General features: G+C 40.6%; 1 protein-coding gene across 1 annotated transcript in view; it reads right to left on the bottom strand.

Moving 5' to 3' along the window:
• Nucleotides 1–586: 586 nt before the first annotated feature.
• Nucleotides 587–22,099, bottom strand: part of RIPOR2 (RHO family interacting cell polarization regulator 2) — a 118,213-nt gene continuing 96,700 nt past the window's right edge. Inside the window, exons 18-23 of the mRNA XM_056854164.1 lie at nt 21,257–21,421; nt 20,555–20,713; nt 19,634–19,839; nt 17,423–17,506; nt 15,696–15,786; nt 587–705 (exon numbers count right to left, since the gene is read on the bottom strand). Of these exons, the coding sequence (XP_056710142.1) occupies nt 605–705; nt 15,696–15,786; nt 17,423–17,506; nt 19,634–19,839; nt 20,555–20,713; nt 21,257–21,421 (806 nt within the window). The 3' untranslated portion in view covers nt 587–604. The remainder of the gene's footprint in view (nt 706–15,695; nt 15,787–17,422; nt 17,507–19,633; nt 19,840–20,554; nt 20,714–21,256; nt 21,422–22,099) is intronic.

Here is a 22,099-nt window from a genome sequence, read left to right as displayed (position 1 = left end):
TGGGGAAAAGCAAGGATGGAAATCTAAAACGAGCCAGCGAACTAGCAGCTCCCGGTGTTTGCATCCAGCTGTTTCCAGAGGTGGGTCATCCTCTCCAGTTTGTCTGTCTTAAACTTTGCTGCTATAATAGACCCGGGCGAGCGATACTGGAAGGGAACGGAGGCTCAGCACAGCTGACGGTAATCGCTGCTGCCTACTGTGCCTCTTTCTGCTTGCTGTCTCAGGAGGAGAGTCACGCGTTTCAAGTGGATGCAACGACGCCCACAAAGCAAACAGCAGATGTTGTAAGAACGCCTCAAAGCTGATTTCAGAACATCTCGATTTTGCCGAGGCTGATGTACAGCAACCACACAGTTTCATTTGGAAGCAATGAAAACAATCACAAATTGTGGACAGATCACTGTTTCGTAAGAGACAGGTCAAAGACAAAAGGAACCCAAAGCTAGAGACTGCATATACTTTTCTTCTGTGAATGTCTGTGAGTTTCAGAGCATCCTTCAAAAGACTTGGGTTTTGTTTTTGCAGTTTAGCTACAGCACCATTGAGGTTAATACAACCAGCTGCCGAGACTGTTGTTAAATGTTTACTAGGCGGATTAGAAGACTTAAAAGGCTGTGGCCACCTCAGTCCCACGGCGTCCGCCACCTTTGATGAAGTCACGGGGGAATTTATCCAGCTGCTCATACGCCAGCCGTCCGTCCTCTCCTGAGCACAAAAACAAGAGCAAATGTGTCATTCTTTGAACCTCTGGCTCTCAGACAAGGGGAAAAAAGAAGGGGGAGAAACCTCTGATAGAAGACAGGAAAAAATGTGGAAAGCACCAGAGGTTACAAGGTGTTTATCTAGTAACTTGTAGCTACTCCAAAGTTTTACAAAACAGTAGTAATACCAAAGGTTCAAATAAATTGCAAAACATGTATTAAGTAAAAGTTAAAGGTCCCTTGTGCAAGCACTGGGTCATTCCTGACCCATGGGGTGATGTCACATCCTGACGTTTACTAGGCAGACTTTGTTTGCGGGGTGGTTTGCCAGTGCCTTCCCCAATCATCTTCCCTTTAAACTCAGCAAGCTGGGTACTCATTTTACCGACCTCGGAAGGATGGAAGGCTGAGTCAACATTGAGCCGGCTCCCTGAAACCAACTTCCTTCGGGATTGAACTCAGGTCGTGAGCAGAGCTGGGACTGCAGTACTGCAGCTTACCGCTCAGCGCCACAAGGCTCTTATACAAATTATGAGCAAAAGCAAAAACAAAAGTGTTGATAATACAACACAGAACCGCAACAGTGACAGGTCTGCTGGCTAGTATCACGTTTTGAAATCCTTTTTCGAACTGTAACTGTAGCTATCATCAGAAATGAAGTAATGATCTTTTATGACACACAGATAATATGAGACAATGAAGCCATAAATTCAATTAACATGTGCAGTGTGGATGGCTATGGGCTGAACTGGAGTAGCTAAAAGTTATTAGATAAATGCCTTGTAACCTCTGGTGCTTTGCACATTTTTTTCTGTCTCAGACAAGGGGAGACAGTCTTCTCCATGAAGGCACAAAAGACAAGGCTAGGGTTGCCAACCTCCAGGTACTGTAGCAAACAAACGTTAGCGTGCTGTATAGTTACTTGCGCAAACCCAAACCAGCAACGTGTTGCAAAAACAATGAATAATTCAAAATTAAATACTTGTAATAGTGTTATTCAAACTATCATATACACTATATACAGTGAACTTGGTTTACAAACTGAACTGTATATACCAAAGAACACAAAATTAAACTACAGAACATAGGTGCAATGTCCATTTTTTGCAGTCCTTTTAGCTGTATAGAGCGTCTTGTCATTCAAGAGGTAAGAAGGTCAGTTCTTCATTTAAACAGAAGCCCGGTTGTCTTTCTGTTTCGGCTTAACAAAAAAGCCTTCCTCAGCGGCCACTACAAAAATACAGCAATATATACAATGCAAAATGGTCTATAAATAACAGGAATCAAAAGTAAGCATTATAGGAATAAACAAACAATTGATACTTACACGCGAGCTGTTACTAACTGGCTTTCGCGTTGGCAAAGTAGCCCTGAGTACGGAGAGCATTTAAAGAGTCTAGTCACCTGATACAAGGAGACCATGTGAACAGAATGTTTTAAAGTGACAGAACCATATAGTGTAAGTGATGTACTTGCTCATAGGTAACATGCTAGATCTAGCGATGTGTTTAGTCCTTTAGGATGTAAGGAATCGAACATATGTATGTACTTAGACTCTTGACGTCTAAGTATCAATTCAATGTCAGTTTTCTCATATTTCTTAGTGTTAGTATAACGCCATAATACAAAGAAAGAAAGTTCCTCATCAGAGTGGTTTTTCTCCAGGAAATGTGAGGTAAGGGGAGCCTCCAGAACGTGATTTCTTACTCTGGACCTGTGCTCACTGATCCGGTATTTTATAGGTCTCTGGGTTTGTCCAATATACCAGAGAGGACATGCACATCTGATCACATAAATAAGGTGCCGTGAGTCACAATTATTAAAACTATCAATTTTGAATATGCGACCCGTTACTGGGTTCGTGATTTCACGAACTGTCAGCATATATTTGCAGCTCTGACAAGAGCCACATTTGAAATTACCTGCAGGCAAATTGGATGAGGACATAGGGCGTGATATTGGATTTATTAGTATGTCTCTAAAAGACCTGGTGCGTTTGTATGCAATCCGTGGAGGTACTTGGCAACCGGGTAGATGTTGCACCAGGTGCCAGTGTTTACGGAGGATTTGGCCAATTAGAGGTGACATGGAAGTATATTGCATCACATAAGTAAGTCGTGTAGGCTTAAGAGTGGTGCATTCTGTAATTAATGATTCCCTAGGTTTGTTATTAGTTTTATGCATAGCATTTAGAATGACATGTTTAGGGTATCCCCGTTGTAGGAGATCAGCATTCAAATTGTGTGCTGCTTGGAAAAAATCAACTTGTTGAGTTGAATTCCGTTTCAGTCGAAGTAATTGGCCATATGGGATATTATTTTTTAGATGGACCGGATGGAAAGAATCATAATGCAATAAAGCATTCCTGGCCATAGACTTTTTATAGGGGCGAACGCCCAATTTACCATCAGAATTTTTGTAAACGGTCACATCTAGAAACGGAATTGACTCTAAATTACATGCCCCACTCAATTGAATATTTAGATCTTGTTCATTAATCCATTGGTTAAATTGCATGAAAGTATGTGCATCTTGCATAGCCAAGCAAACATCATCTATGTAACGAAAATAAAAAAAGATCTTATTACTAAATGGGTTATTGGTCAATATATGTGCATATTCAAATGCGATCATATAAATATTTGCAATTGAGGGCGCACAGGCGCTCCCCATGGCGACCCCATGTATCTGCAAATAAAATTCCTCATCATATACAAAGTAGTTCTTTTCCATAACAATGTCAAGTAAATTCAAAAGAAAAGGGGTCGGAGGTTGTAAGTTAGCACGTGAGTCCAATAAATCAGCAATTATAACACGTACTACGTCCGTGGGGACGTTTGTGTATAGTGCGTTAACATCTAGGGTGCAAAGCACCGCAGTCAGTGGTATAGTCAGTTGTTCTATGCATGTAATAAAATGTTTAGTATCTTTAATATATGCTGGAGTTTTTAAAGTAAACTCATGAAGGAAGGATTCTAGATACTTAGCTAAGGGTTCTAAGGCAGAGGAAATCCCTGCAACGATTGGTCTACCTGGTGGAGGGCGGGTCTGTTTGTGGATTTTAGGCAGAACATAAAACTTAGGTACTTTGGGAAACTCATTATATAAATATTCAGCAGTCGCTTTTGATATGTGGTCAGCAGCTAATGCTTCGTTCACCACTGTTCTAATAATCAGTTGTACTTCCTCTGTGGGGTCATGTGTCAGGCGCTTGTAAAATTGCGTATTGCTAAGTTGTCGTTTTATCTCATTGTGGTAATCTGCTTGTGATAATACCACAATGGCCCCGCCCTTATCAGCGGGTTGAATCACTATATCGGGTTGTGCTGCTAGTTTGAGTAGTGTATTCCATTCATCCTTTGACATATTGTTTTTTCTATGCATTTTCCTATGTTCAATCCTACTGATATCCCGGTTCACCACATCATGGAAGGTAGCAATAAAATGATTACTCGAGGAGGGTATGAATTTTGATTTAGGTTTGAATTTATTCACCATTTCTTCACTTGCACTATTGCCAAATTTCTCTTTCAATTTCAGGAGTCGAATGAATCTAAAAACATCAATTTTTGTTTGTAATGAAGAATATAGAGGGGTGGGTACAAAGCCCAAACCCCTTTGTAACACCTGATTCTCCTGGACTGTAAGTGTATAATGAGAGAGATTAACCACTATCTCATTGTTCTTTCCCCTCTGCGTCTCCGAAAAGGGCGGGAGGTACCCCGTCCCCTTACATATCTGGAACGTAAATTATAGTCCCTATCGGAGGCGCGACTAGACAGGCTAGATGATTCACTATCATAGTCCCATGCTCTATTCCTATTAGTGGTTCTAGCATTAGTGGTGACCGGTTGCCCCGAATACCATGGGTAAACAACATCTTGACTATAGTCATTAGAGTCCCTTTCATATTTCTTAGTCTTATATAATTTGATGTTATCTTGGTATGCTTTAAGTTCTGACTCTAGTTGTTTCATTTTATTATCAAAAGTAGAAGAAGAAAAGGAAGGTTTAAGTTCATCCTTTAACTTATCTATGTCCCCCTTAATGGTATCAACTTCATGATTAGCTTGTTCTATGATCAAAGTCATCAAATCATAAGCGCACTTATTCAAAATGGCAACCCATTTGTCCTTAAACAACACATTTTCCTTAAACAAGGTCGGAGCTTTTTGGAGGCGTAAGCCTCTAGGTATCATCCTGTTCTTTACATATTGTGCTAATGAAGAGGCATGCATCGCATATTTGATTTGTTTCTTAGACATGTTGGTTAACTTAGTAAAATCTGGAGCCGGTTCTGTATCAGACAGAGTAAATGGTAAGGCAAGGTCAAGAATTTTGTCTCGCTCCTCCGTAGAGAATGCAAATGATTCCTTCCATTTAGCCATGCTAACAGAGATTATTGTAGCAAACAAACGTTAGCGTGCTGTATAGTTACTTGCGCAAACCCAAACCAGCAACGTGTTGCAAAAACAATGAATAATTCAAAATTAAATACTTGTAATAGTGTTATTCAAACTATCATATACACTATATACAGTGAACTTGGTTTACAAACTGAACTGTATATACCAAAGAACACAAAATTAAACTACAGAACATAGGTGCAATGTCCATTTTTTGCAGTCCTTTTAGCTGTATAGAGCGTCTTGTCATTCAAGAGGTAAGAAGGTCAGTTCTTCATTTAAACAGAAGCCCGGTTGTCTTTCTGTTTCGGCTTAACAAAAAAGCCTTCCTCAGCGGCCACTACAAAAATACAGCAATATATACAATGCAAAATGGTCTATAAATAACAGGAATCAAAAGTAAGCATTATAGGAATAAACAAACAATTGATACTTACACGCGAGCTGTTACTAACTGGCTTTCGCGTTGGCAAAGTAGCCCTGAGTACGGAGAGCATTTAAAGAGTCTAGTCACCTGATACAAGGAGACCATGTGAACAGAATGTTTTAAAGTGACAGAACCATATAGTGTAAGTGATGTACTTGCTCATAGGTAACATGCTAGATCTAGCGATGTGTTTAGTCCTTTAGGATGTAAGGAATCGAACATATGTATGTACTTAGACTCTTGACGTCTAAGTATCAATTCAATGTCAGTTTTCTCATATTTCTTAGTGTTAGTATAACGCCATAATACAAAGAAAGAAAGTTCCTCATCAGAGTGGTTTTTCTCCAGGAAATGTGAGGTAAGGGGAGCCTCCAGAACGTGATTTCTTACTCTGGACCTGTGCTCACTGATCCGGTATTTTATAGGTCTCTGGGTTTGTCCAATATACCAGAGAGGACATGCACATCTGATCACATAAATAAGGTGCCGTGAGTCACAATTATTAAAACTATCAATTTTGAATATGCGACCCGTTACTGGGTTCGTGATTTCACGAACTGTCAGCATATATTTGCAGCTCTGACAAGAGCCACATTTGAAATTACCTGCAGGCAAATTGGATGAGGACATAGGGCGTGATATTGGATTTATTAGTATGTCTCTAAAAGACCTGGTGCGTTTGTATGCAATCCGTGGAGGTACTTGGCAACCGGGTAGATGTTGCACCAGGTGCCAGTGTTTACGGAGGATTTGGCCAATTAGAGGTGACATGGAAGTATATTGCATCACATAAGTAAGTCGTGTAGGCTTAAGAGTGGTGCATTCTGTAATTAATGATTCCCTAGGTTTGTTATTAGTTTTATGCATAGCATTTAGAATGACATGTTTAGGGTATCCCCGTTGTAGGAGATCAGCATTCAAATTGTGTGCTGCTTGGAAAAAATCAACTTGTTGAGTTGAATTCCGTTTCAGTCGAAGTAATTGGCCATATGGGATATTATTTTTTAGATGGACCGGATGGAAAGAATCATAATGCAATAAAGCATTCCTGGCCATAGACTTTTTATAGGGGCGAACGCCCAATTTACCATCAGAATTTTTGTAAACGGTCACATCTAGAAACGGAATTGACTCTAAATTACATGCCCCACTCAATTGAATATTTAGATCTTGTTCATTAATCCATTGGTTAAATTGCATGAAAGTATGTGCATCTTGCATAGCCAAGCAAACATCATCTATGTAACGAAAATAAAAAAAGATCTTATTACTAAATGGGTTATTGGTCAATATATGTGCATATTCAAATGCGATCATATAAATATTTGCAATTGAGGGCGCACAGGCGCTCCCCATGGCGACCCCATGTATCTGCAAATAAAATTCCTCATCATATACAAAGTAGTTCTTTTCCATAACAATGTCAAGTAAATTCAAAAGAAAAGGGGTCGGAGGTTGTAAGTTAGCACGTGAGTCCAATAAATCAGCAATTATAACACGTACTACGTCCGTGGGGACGTTTGTGTATAGTGCGTTAACATCTAGGGTGCAAAGCACCGCAGTCAGTGGTATAGTCAGTTGTTCTATGCATGTAATAAAATGTTTAGTATCTTTAATATATGCTGGAGTTTTTAAAGTAAACTCATGAAGGAAGGATTCTAGATACTTAGCTAAGGGTTCTAAGGCAGAGGAAATCCCTGCAACGATTGGTCTACCTGGTGGAGGGCGGGTCTGTTTGTGGATTTTAGGCAGAACATAAAACTTAGGTACTTTGGGAAACTCATTATATAAATATTCAGCAGTCGCTTTTGATATGTGGTCAGCAGCTAATGCTTCGTTCACCACTGTTCTAATAATCAGTTGTACTTCCTCTGTGGGGTCATGTGTCAGGCGCTTGTAAAATTGCGTATTGCTAAGTTGTCGTTTTATCTCATTGTGGTAATCTGCTTGTGATAATACCACAATGGCCCCGCCCTTATCAGCGGGTTGAATCACTATATCGGGTTGTGCTGCTAGTTTGAGTAGTGTATTCCATTCATCCTTTGACATATTGTTTTTTCTATGCATTTTCCTATGTTCAATCCTACTGATATCCCGGTTCACCACATCATGGAAGGTAGCAATAAAATGATTACTCGAGGAGGGTATGAATTTTGATTTAGGTTTGAATTTATTCACCATTTCTTCACTTGCACTATTGCCAAATTTCTCTTTCAATTTCAGGAGTCGAATGAATCTAAAAACATCAATTTTTGTTTGTAATGAAGAATATAGAGGGGTGGGTACAAAGCCCAAACCCCTTTGTAACACCTGATTCTCCTGGACTGTAAGTGTATAATGAGAGAGATTAACCACTATCTCATTGTTCTTTCCCCTCTGCGTCTCCGAAAAGGGCGGGAGGTACCCCGTCCCCTTACATATCTGGAACGTAAATTATAGTCCCTATCGGAGGCGCGACTAGACAGGCTAGATGATTCACTATCATAGTCCCATGCTCTATTCCTATTAGTGGTTCTAGCATTAGTGGTGACCGGTTGCCCCGAATACCATGGGTAAACAACATCTTGACTATAGTCATTAGAGTCCCTTTCATATTTCTTAGTCTTATATAATTTGATGTTATCTTGGTATGCTTTAAGTTCTGACTCTAGTTGTTTCATTTTATTATCAAAAGTAGAAGAAGAAAAGGAAGGTTTAAGTTCATCCTTTAACTTATCTATGTCCCCCTTAATGGTATCAACTTCATGATTAGCTTGTTCTATGATCAAAGTCATCAAATCATAAGCGCACTTATTCAAAATGGCAACCCATTTGTCCTTAAACAACACATTTTCCTTAAACAAGGTCGGAGCTTTTTGGAGGCGTAAGCCTCTAGGTATCATCCTGTTCTTTACATATTGTGCTAATGAAGAGGCATGCATCGCATATTTGATTTGTTTCTTAGACATGTTGGTTAACTTAGTAAAATCTGGAGCCGGTTCTGTATCAGACAGAGTAAATGGTAAGGCAAGGTCAAGAATTTTGTCTCGCTCCTCCGTAGAGAATGCAAATGATTCCTTCCATTTAGCCATGCTAACAGAGATTATTGTAGCAAACAAACGTTAGCGTGCTGTATAGTTACTTGCGCAAACCCAAACCAGCAACGTGTTGCAAAAACAATGAATAATTCAAAATTAAATACTTGTAATAGTGTTATTCAAACTATCATATACACTATATACAGTGAACTTGGTTTACAAACTGAACTGTATATACCAAAGAACACAAAATTAAACTACAGAACATAGGTGCAATGTCCATTTTTTGCAGTCCTTTTAGCTGTATAGAGCGTCTTGTCATTCAAGAGGTAAGAAGGTCAGTTCTTCATTTAAACAGAAGCCCGGTTGTCTTTCTGTTTCGGCTTAACAAAAAAGCCTTCCTCAGCGGCCACTACAAAAATACAGCAATATATACAATGCAAAATGGTCTATAAATAACAGGAATCAAAAGTAAGCATTATAGGAATAAACAAACAATTGATACTTACACGCGAGCTGTTACTAACTGGCTTTCGCGTGCGCCCTCAATTGCAAATATTTATATGATCGCATTTGAATATGCACATATATTGACCAATAACCCATTTAGTAATAAGATCTTTTTTTATTTTCGTTACATAGATGATGTTTGCTTGGCTATGCAAGATGCACATACTTTCATGCAATTTAACCAATGGATTAATGAACAAGATCTAAATATTCAATTGAGTGGGGCATGTAATTTAGAGTCAATTCCGTTTCTAGATGTGACCGTTTACAAAAATTCTGATGGTAAATTGGGCGTTCGCCCCTATAAAAAGTCTATGGCCAGGAATGCTTTATTGCATTATGATTCTTTCCATCCGGTCCATCTAAAAAATAATATCCCATATGGCCAATTACTTCGACTGAAACGGAATTCAACTCAACAAGTTGATTTTTTCCAAGCAGCACACAATTTGAATGCTGATCTCCTACAACGGGGATACCCTAAACATGTCATTCTAAATGCTATGCATAAAACTAATAACAAACCTAGGGAATCATTAATTACAGAATGCACCACTCTTAAGCCTACACGACTTACTTATGTGATGCAATATACTTCCATGTCACCTCTAATTGGCCAAATCCTCCGTAAACACTGGCACCTGGTGCAACATCTACCCGGTTGCCAAGTACCTCCACGGATTGCATACAAACGCACCAGGTCTTTTAGAGACATACTAATAAATCCAATATCACGCCCTATGTCCTCATCCAATTTGCCTGCAGGTAATTTCAAATGTGGCTCTTGTCAGAGCTGCAAATATATGCTGACAGTTCGTGAAATCACGAACCCAGTAACGGGTCGCATATTCAAAATTGATAGTTTTAATAATTGTGACTCACGGCACCTTATTTATGTGATCAGATGTGCATGTCCTCTCTGGTATATTGGACAAACCCAGAGACCTATAAAATACCGGATCAGTGAGCACAGGTCCAGAGTAAGAAATCACGTTCTGGAGGCTCCCCTTACCTCACATTTCCTGGAGAAAAACCACTCTGATGAGGAACTTTCTTTCTTTGTATTATGGCGTTATACTAACACTAAGAAATATGAGAAAACTGACATTGAATTGATACTTAGACGTCAAGAGTCTAAGTACATACATATGTTCGATTCCTTACATCCTAAAGGACTAAACACATCGCTAGATCTAGCATGTTACCTATGAGCAAGTACATCACTTACACTATATGGTTCTGTCACTTTAAAACATTCTGTTCACATGGTCTCCTTGTATCAGGTGACTAGACTCTTTAAATGCTCTCCGTACTCAGGGCTACTTTGCCAACGCGAAAGCCAGTTAGTAACAGCTCGCGTGTAAGTATCAATTGTTTGTTTATTCCTATAATGCTTACTTTTGATTCCTGTTATTTATAGACCATTTTGCATTGTATATATTGCTGTATTTTTGTAGTGGCCGCTGAGGAAGGCTTTTTTGTTAAGCCGAAACAGAAAGACAACCGGGCTTCTGTTTAAATGAAGAACTGACCTTCTTACCTCTTGAATGACAAGACGCTCTATACAGCTAAAAGGACTGCAAAAAATGGACATTGCACCTATGTTCTGTAGTTTAATTTTGTGTTCTTTGGTATATACAGTTCAGTTTGTAAACCAAGTTCACTGTATATAGTGTATATGATAGTTTGAATAACACTATTACAAGTATTTAATTTTGAATTATTCATTGTTTTTGCAACACGTTGCTGGTTTGGGTTTGCGCAAGTAACTATACAGCACGCTAACGTTTGTTTGCTACAATAATCTCTGTTAGCATGGCTAAATGGAAGGAATCATTTGCATTCTCTACGGAGGAGCGAGACAAAATTCTTGACCTTGCCTTACCATTTACTCTGTCTGATACAGAACCGGCTCCAGATTTTACTAAGTTAACCAACATGTCTAAGAAACAAATCAAATATGCGATGCATGCCTCTTCATTAGCACAATATGTAAAGAACAGGATGATACCTAGAGGCTTACGCCTCCAAAAAGCTCCGACCTTGTTTAAGGAAAATGTGTTGTTTAAGGACAAATGGGTTGCCATTTTGAATAAGTGCGCTTATGATTTGATGACTTTGATCATAGAACAAGCTAATCATGAAGTTGATACCATTAAGGGGGACATAGATAAGTTAAAGGATGAACTTAAACCTTCCTTTTCTTCTTCTACTTTTGATAATAAAATGAAACAACTAGAGTCAGAACTTAAAGCATACCAAGATAACATCAAATTATATAAGACTAAGAAATATGAAAGGGACTCTAATGACTATAGTCAAGATGTTGTTTACCCATGGTATTCGGGGCAACCGGTCACCACTAATGCTAGAACCACTAATAGGAATAGAGCATGGGACTATGATAGTGAATCATCTAGCCTGTCTAGTCGCGCCTCCGATAGGGACTATAATTTACGTTCCAGATATGTAAGGGGACGGGGTACCTCCCGCCCTTTTCGGAGACGCAGAGGGGAAAGAACAATGAGATAGTGGTTAATCTCTCTCATTATACACTTACAGTCCAGGAGAATCAGGTGTTACAAAGGGGTTTGGGCTTTGTACCCACCCCTCTATATTCTTCATTACAAACAAAAATTGATGTTTTTAGATTCATTCGACTCCTGAAATTGAAAGAGAAATTTGGCAATAGTGCAAGTGAAGAAATGGTGAATAAATTCAAACCTAAATCAAAATTCATACCCTCCTCGAGTAATCATTTTATTGCTACCTTCCATGATGTGGTGAACCGGGATATCAGTAGGATTGAACATAGGAAAATGCATAGAAAAAACAATATGTCAAAGGATGAATGGAATACACTACTCAAACTAGCAGCACAACCCGATATAGTGATTCAACCCGCTGATAAGGGCGGGGCCATTGTGGTATTATCACAAGCAGATTACCACAATGAGATAAAACGACAACTTAGCAATACGCAATTTTACAAGCGCCTGACACATGACCCCACAGAGGAAGTACAACTGATTATTAGAACAGTGGTGAACGAAGCATTAGCTGCTGACCACATATCAAAAGCGACTGCTGAATATTTATATAATGAGTTTCCCAAAGTACCTAAGTTTTATGTTCTGCCTAAAATCCACAAACAGACCCGCCCTCCACCAGGTAGACCAATCGTTGCAGGGATTTCCTCTGCCTTAGAACCCTTAGCTAAGTATCTAGAATCCTTCCTTCATGAGTTTACTTTAAAAACTCCAGCATATATTAAAGATACTAAACATTTTATTACATGCATAGAACAACTGACTATACCACTGACTGCGGTGCTTTGCACCCTAGATGTTAACGCACTATACACAAACGTCCCCACGGACGTAGTACGTGTTATAATTGCTGATTTATTGGACTCACGTGCTAACTTACAACCTCCGACCCCTTTTCTTTTGAATTTACTTGACATTGTTATGGAAAAGAACTACTTTGTATATGATGAGGAATTTTATTTGCAGATACATGGGGTCGCCATGGGGAGCGCCTGTGCGCCCTCAATTGCAAATATTTATATGATCGCATTTGAATATGCACATATATTGACCAATAACCCATTTAGTAATAAGATCTTTTTTTATTTTCGTTACATAGATGATGTTTGCTTGGCTATGCAAGATGCACATACTTTCATGCAATTTAACCAATGGATTAATGAACAAGATCTAAATATTCAATTGAGTGGGGCATGTAATTTAGAGTCAATTCCGTTTCTAGATGTGACCGTTTACAAAAATTCTGATGGTAAATTGGGCGTTCGCCCCTATAAAAAGTCTATGGCCAGGAATGCTTTATTGCATTATGATTCTTTCCATCCGGTCCATCTAAAAAATAATATCCCATATGGCCAATTACTTCGACTGAAACGGAATTCAACTCAACAAGTTGATTTTTTCCAAGCAGCACACAATTTGAATGCTGATCTCCTACAACGGGGATACCCTAAACATGTCATTCTAAATGCTATGCATAAAACTAATAACAAACCTAGGGAATCATTAATTACAGAATGCACCACTCTTAAGCCTACACGACTTACTTATGTGATGCAATATACTTCCATGTCACCTCTAATTGGCCAAATCCTCCGTAAACACTGGCACCTGGTGCAACATCTACCCGGTTGCCAAGTACCTCCACGGATTGCATACAAACGCACCAGGTCTTTTAGAGACATACTAATAAATCCAATATCACGCCCTATGTCCTCATCCAATTTGCCTGCAGGTAATTTCAAATGTGGCTCTTGTCAGAGCTGCAAATATATGCTGACAGTTCGTGAAATCACGAACCCAGTAACGGGTCGCATATTCAAAATTGATAGTTTTAATAATTGTGACTCACGGCACCTTATTTATGTGATCAGATGTGCATGTCCTCTCTGGTATATTGGACAAACCCAGAGACCTATAAAATACCGGATCAGTGAGCACAGGTCCAGAGTAAGAAATCACGTTCTGGAGGCTCCCCTTACCTCACATTTCCTGGAGAAAAACCACTCTGATGAGGAACTTTCTTTCTTTGTATTATGGCGTTATACTAACACTAAGAAATATGAGAAAACTGACATTGAATTGATACTTAGACGTCAAGAGTCTAAGTACATACATATGTTCGATTCCTTACATCCTAAAGGACTAAACACATCGCTAGATCTAGCATGTTACCTATGAGCAAGTACATCACTTACACTATATGGTTCTGTCACTTTAAAACATTCTGTTCACATGGTCTCCTTGTATCAGGTGACTAGACTCTTTAAATGCTCTCCGTACTCAGGGCTACTTTGCCAACGCGAAAGCCAGTTAGTAACAGCTCGCGTGTAAGTATCAATTGTTTGTTTATTCCTATAATGCTTACTTTTGATTCCTGTTATTTATAGACCATTTTGCATTGTATATATTGCTGTATTTTTGTAGTGGCCGCTGAGGAAGGCTTTTTTGTTAAGCCGAAACAGAAAGACAACCGGGCTTCTGTTTAAATGAAGAACTGACCTTCTTACCTCTTGAATGACAAGACGCTCTATACAGCTAAAAGGACTGCAAAAAATGGACATTGCACCTATGTTCTGTAGTTTAATTTTGTGTTCTTTGGTATATACAGTTCAGTTTGTAAACCAAGTTCACTGTATATAGTGTATATGATAGTTTGAATAACACTATTACAAGTATTTAATTTTGAATTATTCATTGTTTTTGCAACACGTTGCTGGTTTGGGTTTGCGCAACCTCCAGGTACTAGCTGGCAATCTCCTGCTATTACAACTGATCTCCAGCCGATAGAGATCAGTTCACCTGGAGAAAATGGCCGCTTTGGCAATTGGACTCTATGGCATTGAAGTCCCTCCCCTCGCCAACCCCTGCCTTCCTCAGGCTCCGCCCCCAGAACCTCCCGCCAGCTGCAAAGAGGGACCTGGCAACCCTAGACAAGGCAGGAGTTTCCTCCCTGCTTTCTCTCTCCCTGTTCCCAACTTTCTCCCTGTAAACAATAGCCATTTGTGTCTGCTACAGAAAAGGGACAAGATTTTAGTAGTAGAAAAGCAATTTTGCTACTTTGCTTGCCTTCTTCAATGGGCAGGACCAGACAATACATTCCCAACTGCTTCTCTTTGTGTATCAGGGTGTGGGAATATCCCTTGCCTCCCTGATTACCTGCCCCAGCTCTGACACCACAAAATGCTCATGTGGGATCCTGAAATCCGAGTAGGGCTTTTGTTCATGTAAAATCAAACACCCAGATCACATGCCTGAGAGCTGTATTTTGTCTGGGAAATCAACTATGTGGGCTTTATCTATTTACACTATTTGTAGTTCTCCTTAGAAAATAATGGAATAAAAAACACTGTAAGATATACCATAAACAATGCAAAAACTGAATTACAAGAAGTAGAATGCAGCAAAAACGATAAACTACAGCCCATTCCTTTTATAAGAAGAAGAGCTGGTTTTTAGACCCTGGTTTTCTCTACCTTTCAGGAGACTCACACCGGCTTACAATCACCTTCCCTTCCTCTCCCTACAACAGACACCTTGTGAGGTAGGTGGGGCTCAGAGAGTTTGCAGAGAACTGTGACTAGCTCAAGGTCACCCAGCAGACTTCATGTGGGGGAGTGGGGAAACCAACCCAATTCACCAGATTAGTGTCTGCTGATCATGTGGAGGAGCAGGGAATCAAACCCGGTTCTCCAGATTAGAGTCCACAGCTCTTAACCACTACACCATGCTGATACAAGTATTCTCCTAAACAATTCCATTTTACTAGATTTCTATTCCCTTTATAAAAATGCCCTCCTGAACAATTCTATTTTACATGTTCTGTGTATATGCATATACATGTATATGCTATTCAAATATTAGACCCCCTGCATAGATAGGCAGGCATGTTGGATGTGAAGAGAAGCATGATCTCACTCTAGCTCCCCACCACAGGTGGGAGAGTGATTGGGGAATGTATCATCTGATCCAGATAACTGTTTATCCATCAGGGTTCCTCTTTCCCCCCAATGTTTGCATCCGTTTGCTTAGCACCAGGTAATAAAAAGATACTTTATAGAGATACAGAATTAAGATAGTCAACCTACCAAGAGAGAGCAGAGTTTCAGAGGCCACTTTTCGGATTTCTTCATTATCAGACTGGCAAAGTATGACAAGCATTTTAATACTTTCTGTTGCCTGTGTATATATAAAAAAGCACCACTAATTATTTTCTGCTCTTATGTCAAATTTTCCATTATGTATGTACTCATTCTCAGCTTCTTGTCCAGCTCTCCAAAACTGTACATTAACATATGCTTTATGATTAGGGTTGCTAACCTCCAGGTAATAGCAGAAGATCTGCTAATACAACTGATCTTCCGCCGATAGAGAGCAGTTCACCTGCAGAAAATAGCCGCTTTGGCAATTGGATTCTATGGCATTGAAGTCCCTCCCCTCCCCAAATCCCACTCTCCTCAGGCTCCGCCCCAAAAACCTCCTGCCGGTTGCAAAGAGGGACCTGGCAACCCTATTTTTGATGCTCCTGCACAGCATCTATTTATTTGGTTTTGTCATGTTAATTTCAGGGAATACGCCAGGGTCACATGGTCAAAGGACTGTGTGTTCAGATGTGCTGCCTCCATCCAGCAATAGCCCCTTGAACATTTTGCTTGTGCTCACGGGACGAAACGGGTTGTGTGAAAAAGAAAAGGAACTGCTATCTGTTGAATATTTTATGGTATTAGCCTTTGTAATTCAAGCTTTGGTAACATTCATATTCAATTTCTGTAATATGTTCTGTGTGCATTAAGGGGCTGCTCTTTAAGTTCTTGGAGGAGCTACAAATAGTTCACCCACAGGGAACTCAAGATGCCATTTTAAAAAACCTTATTGGCTCCCACTTAGTTTCTGGACCCGGTTCAAAATTCTAGTTTTGTCTGAACTTTATTAAGCATCGAGAGTGTAATGGATGGACACACAATTCTATAGTGTCATTCTGGGCTTAGTTTGGACTGGAAATATATTTATTAATATGTAAAAACTATATGTAATTTGTGTTCTCATTTTCATTCTTATCTTCCTTGTGCAGGCCCAGAAAGCATGTGCTATGTTCCAGTGCATTTTAAGTGCAGATACAACTGTATTTATGGTGCTTATTCATGTAGACTGAAATGGTGTCAGGTGATTTTTCTTCTGTACATGCAAAGCCACAAATTACTGCAGTAACTGAAGCAGAGCCCAGTCTGAGAGTGGATACAAAAGCAGCAACTGTTGTTACTACACTGTGGGACCCTCCCCCAACCCTCTTTTCCCCCCAGTCTCTGCAATCTAGAAGAACGTTCCCCCTTTGTCTTGCTCTACAATTAATATTTAAACTAAAAATTAGTCATACTGCATCTCCTAATATTAGCCTGAAATCTCTAGTGAGAAAGGCTTCATGAACTCTTGATCATTCCCATCCTGAAGCTAGTTCAAGGTCCTAAATTACTAGGGTTGCCAACCTCCAGGTGGTTGCTGGAGATCTCCTGCTATTACAAGTGATCTACGGCGAAAGAAATCAGTTCCCCTGGAGAAAATGGCCACTTTGGCAATTGGACTCTATGGCATTGGAGTCCCGCCCCTCTCTAAACCTCGCTCTCCTCAGACTTCATCCCCAAAATATCCAGGTATTTCCCAACCCAGAGCTGGCAACACTATAAATTACTCGTTTTTTTAAAAAAAAACCACAACCACAAAAGAACAAAGCTCTTGTTACTCTGGAGGGGCTATTGAAATCCTCATTGCGGCTTGACCTTCTGTTGCATGTGTAAACACAAAGACGGTAGAGTTTTACCTGGAGGCATTTGAGTGCCAGGCAAGCTGCCTTTTGGAGATGGAGGCTGGGTTGGGCAAGCATTTCACAGTAATAAATTAAAGCCTGGAGCAAAAAACAAAGAGAGAGAAAGACAATGAGGAAGAAGCTGCAATAATGTATTGCAAAAAAGACATTCCGACACCTGAGGAGTAAAATAAATCGATGCAGTGATTTGGAAGATGTGCTTCTTCTTTTTCTCCATAGGCGATCCCAAATTCTCAGTTTATAGTGCAACAAGCAGGCAGCAGTTACTCATTTGTTGCAGATCACGATGGGTAGCCGTGTTAGTCTGTCACTAGCAGTAGAAAAGAGCAAAAGCTCAGTAGCGCTTTAAAGACTAACAAAATTTCTGGCAGGGTAGGAGCTTTCGTGAGCCTTGGCTCACTTCTTCATTTGTTGCAGATATCTACAGGTCTTTCATGAAAGCTACAACCTTTTTGCCTTCTGTACTGCATTTTCTGAGCATTGCAATGGTGATATGTTGTCACTGGGAAGAGGGCGGGGAGATTTGGGGTTTGCTGTTTTATTTTTGGTTTTAACTGGAAAACTGTAAGCCACCCTTGAACCACAAGGAAAGGTGGGTTATAAATGTTTTGATTGATAAATAAAAAAATAAAAAAATGAGACACCCCCCCCCCTCCTGCCAGCTAGTTTGTGCTAAATAAAATGTGGGTTGCATGAGTGTGTCATAGGCATTTATGGAACAGCGCTTGTGACATTGTGATATAATCCACACTGTACACTTTATTTTTTTATGCCAATAAAGGTGTTGTTGTTGTTGTATATAATCCAAATTTCTTCTCACTATTTTATTATTATTTCTGAACTTTAAATATTTAATTAAAATCATTTAGGGGCTGTGCTCCCTCTATGCGCAGGTATAGGAGTGTTCGTGCAAAACATACACACAAATGCCAGTTAAGATTAACTTGTTCTGCCAGTTGTCTGGTCTTTCCTGGTCTCCCTGTAGCATTCTTCCAGAGGATACTGCTGGCTTTGAGGGTGTGCTGCCATAGGCAGCTGCATTCATATTTAGTGGTGATGCTGGCCCTGTATCTCCCTAGTACTTTGATTAATTTTTTGAAAATAATTGATGTTCCACATTTTAGCAATTATCATGGCTAACAGGATTGCACGAGTCAGCTCATCTCAAGTGTCAAATTTGGGGATATTGTTATAGAATCACAGTTGGAAGGGGCCATACAGGCAACCTAGTCCAACCCCCTGCTCAATGCAGGATCAGCCTAAAGCATCCCTGACAAGTGTTTGTCCAGATGTCCATTAAAGTTCAGTTTTATTTATTTCTTTGTTTGTTTAATTTTCGATTTGTACCCTGCCCTCACTCCCCAGTTGAGGGATTTTATTATTATTTATCACTATGATTAAAGTGTGTTTGTGTGTGTGCTGTGGAGGTGGGGGAGAGTGGCCTCTGGATTTTGTCTTTACCATCAAAATGTGTTGGCTGACATAATTCCTTCCACTATGCCCTCCTTCCATCTTCCGGGCATGGAGTAGGGATCACTGGGGGTGTGGGGGGGGAGGTAGTTTGAATTTCCTGCATTGTGCAGGGGGTAGGACGAGATGTCCCTGGTGGTCCCTTCCAATTCTATGATTCTACAGTTTGATCCTGTGACTCTCTTCTGCTACGTTTTCATTCAAATGGGAAAGACTTCCTTCCGATGGAGAAAAGTCTTCCTTCATTAAAGGAACTCTTTTTATTGTTGTTGTTGTTGTTGAAAGAAGACATTGTGGGATGGATCCAGCTTAATGAAAGGAAGTCATAGGATCCAACCCATCATAACCAATCAAATAAAAATACTCTGAAATTTCGCCAATTTGGACAGCTGTGATGATTCTCCTCCTAAGCTGCTAAAAAGCCCTTCTGAAAAGAAAAGCTGACAAATCCTTTCGGCAATCCCTTCTAGTTAGGGAAAATGCTCCATAATTCCAGGGCAACTGTAGAGAAGGTCCAGGTCTAACTGTGACTGGTTTCCTACAGAAAAGAGATGAGATAGCTAAAGCAGGTGCATCCACAAAGGATGGGCGGAATGAAGAGAGAGGCCACTTCTCCATCTCCCCTGCTTGGAATGGGAGCCCCATTCACTGCAGGGTTCCTCCTCACCAAGAAGCGTCCGTTTAAAAGTGTCCTAGCTGAACGCTGAAGCGGTTCCAGCTTCACACCTTACTTGCCTTTTCCCTGAAGTGCCTGTCTTCTGCAGCCGCTAATAAAATTGATGCGACAGCTTCGCGGGTCTCCTTTTTATTCTCAGCTAGAAGGAGGACAGCCAAAGATTTCATCACTTCTTGCTGAGGCGGAAGACTGATGGAGGTGAAGGGGATCACATTCTGCAAGCACTTTTCGTCTCTCAAGGACTGCAGAGTCTGGACTGTTGAAGCTGAAACGCAAAGACGTTGAAGTGATGTTTCTGCCACATACGGGGAAGTCTGCTCGTAGGCCCTTTGAAAGAGCCGCAGCCTCTTGTAGAGTGATTTGGTCTGTGGGTTGCTCTCCGGGCACACAAAGTTTCCATACCACCATCTACTGCTATCAGGAATGTCTGGCAGTCTCCCATCGATATTGTTAGGAAGAAGAAGAGTTGGTTTTTATATGCCAACTTTCTCTACCACTTAAGGAAGAATCAAACCGGCTTGCAATCACCTTCCCTTCCCCTCCCCACAACAGACCCTGTGAGGTAGGTGGGGCTGAGAGTGCTCTAAGAGAGCAGTGACTATCCCAAGGTCACCCAGCTGACTTCATGTGGAAGAGTGGGGAAACAACCCCGGTTCACCAGATCAGAGTTTACTGCTCCAAACCACCACTCTTAACCACTACACCATGCTGGCTCTCTTTTGAGGCACTTTTGAGGGTTAAAGCCATCATGTGAAGCAGCCAACCCAGAAGGGAGGGCACATGTCACATTCAAAATTGCCCCTGCGGCCCCTTCGCTCCTTATCCCAGGTCTGATCAGACTCTAGGGAAGGGCTCTGGGCCTGTTTGTTCCCGTACAGAAAAGATTCTCCTGGCTTCTTGGTGCAAAATGAATTCGTTCATGCTCTCCTCTGAAATGGTGTGGTAGTTTTCTTCCTTAAGGATCGGGTTATCATCCTTACCTTCTTTTGCAAGCTGAAGCAAATAGCTTCCCAGGTCGGTAACGCTTTTGCTCGCAAAATAGTTGTAGTACTGAAAGACTGTTACGATTTCCAAAGACAGACTAGAAGAGAGGAGAGGCTCTGCTCGGTCCAAGATGTGAGACACCAAAGTTTTGAATACTGTGAGTGACAAGACAAAACCATTTTGTTAAATATATCTTAATAAAACAAACTAAAATTACTGGACAACCTGCACTTAACCAAATCTGATCTTTTAACAAGTTGCTTCCATGTATTTTAGAAATGTTTAAAAGTGCTCTAAATTATTAGAGAGGGCCAAATACTTTGCTCAGCTATACCCATATTACACTGATTGTACCAGGGAAAGGCTTGGTTTATCAGTATAAACTGAGATCGGTGAAACTTATGCAAGGTGCTCAGGTTTCAGTGTGTTGAATCCAGGGTTACCAACTCCTGGTTGGGGAATTCCTGGAGATTTGGGGGTGGAGTCTGAGAGAGTACAGAGAGAACTGTGACTAGCCCAAGGTCACCCAACAGGTTTCATGTGGAGGAGTGAGGAAACCAATCCGGTTCACCAGATTAGTGTCCGCCGCTCCCAACCACCACTCTTAGCCACTACACCACGCTGGCTCGCTACATGCTGGCTCTCTTACAGAACCCACCCATCCATCACTAATGCAAAAACACATTTGAGATCAGCACCTGTTTCTGCAAGCCCTGGATACTCCTCATTCACGGCTGTAGCAAATGTGATGTCCAGTTGTTTGATCAGCTTGTCTGCAGAGGTGTGGTACATCCCAGAAGAGTGGGATGTACATTTATTCCAGAAGAACAGGAGGGAGATCCTTTTCTGAAATTCTGGAATTGCTGATAGGGAAAGGAAACCAAGAAAGGAGTTTATTTATTTAGTTAAAACGTTTATTAGCTGTCTTTCTTCCTCACAGAGCTCAAGATGTCTTGCAATATAAATAAAATACATAGGACCAAAATTTAAAACCACAGTTTAGGATTCTTTTAATCAAATGCAATCCTAAATAAAACCATCTTCAACTGCCTCCTCTCATCTCATTTATTTATTGTGGTCAATAGACCAACTATTAAATAACTGCCTCCTAAAGATCAAAAGTTTGGGGGCCAGGCATACTTCCCTGGGGAGGTTGTTCCATAATCGTGGGGCTGCTACCAAAAAGGCTCTCTTGTGTGCCCATTGTACAAGCTTCTTTGATTGATGGGACCGTCCGGATGGCTTCTCCCTGTCATCTGAATTCCTGGGCAGGAGCATACATGAGAAGACAGTCCTTCAGGCACCCCAGTCCCAAGCCATGTAGGGCTTTGAAGGTCAAAACCAACACCTTGAATGGGGCTAAAATGAGTATCCAGCTTGCTGGGGGTAATGTGTAGATGACTCGAGAAGGCAATGGCAAATCACCCTGTAAACATAGTCTGCCTAGTAAACGTCGGGATGTGACACTACCCCATGGGTTAGTAATGACCCGGAGCTTGCACAGGGGACTGCCTTTACCTTTACCTATCAAGGTCACATGC

This window comes from Euleptes europaea, chromosome 8, assembly GCF_029931775.1.
Source record: "Euleptes europaea isolate rEulEur1 chromosome 8, rEulEur1.hap1, whole genome shotgun sequence".
NCBI classification, from domain to species: domain Eukaryota; kingdom Metazoa; phylum Chordata; class Lepidosauria; order Squamata; family Sphaerodactylidae; genus Euleptes; species Euleptes europaea.
Note: the sequence above shows the minus strand (reverse complement) of the source record. Positions and strands in the feature narration are given on the sequence as shown.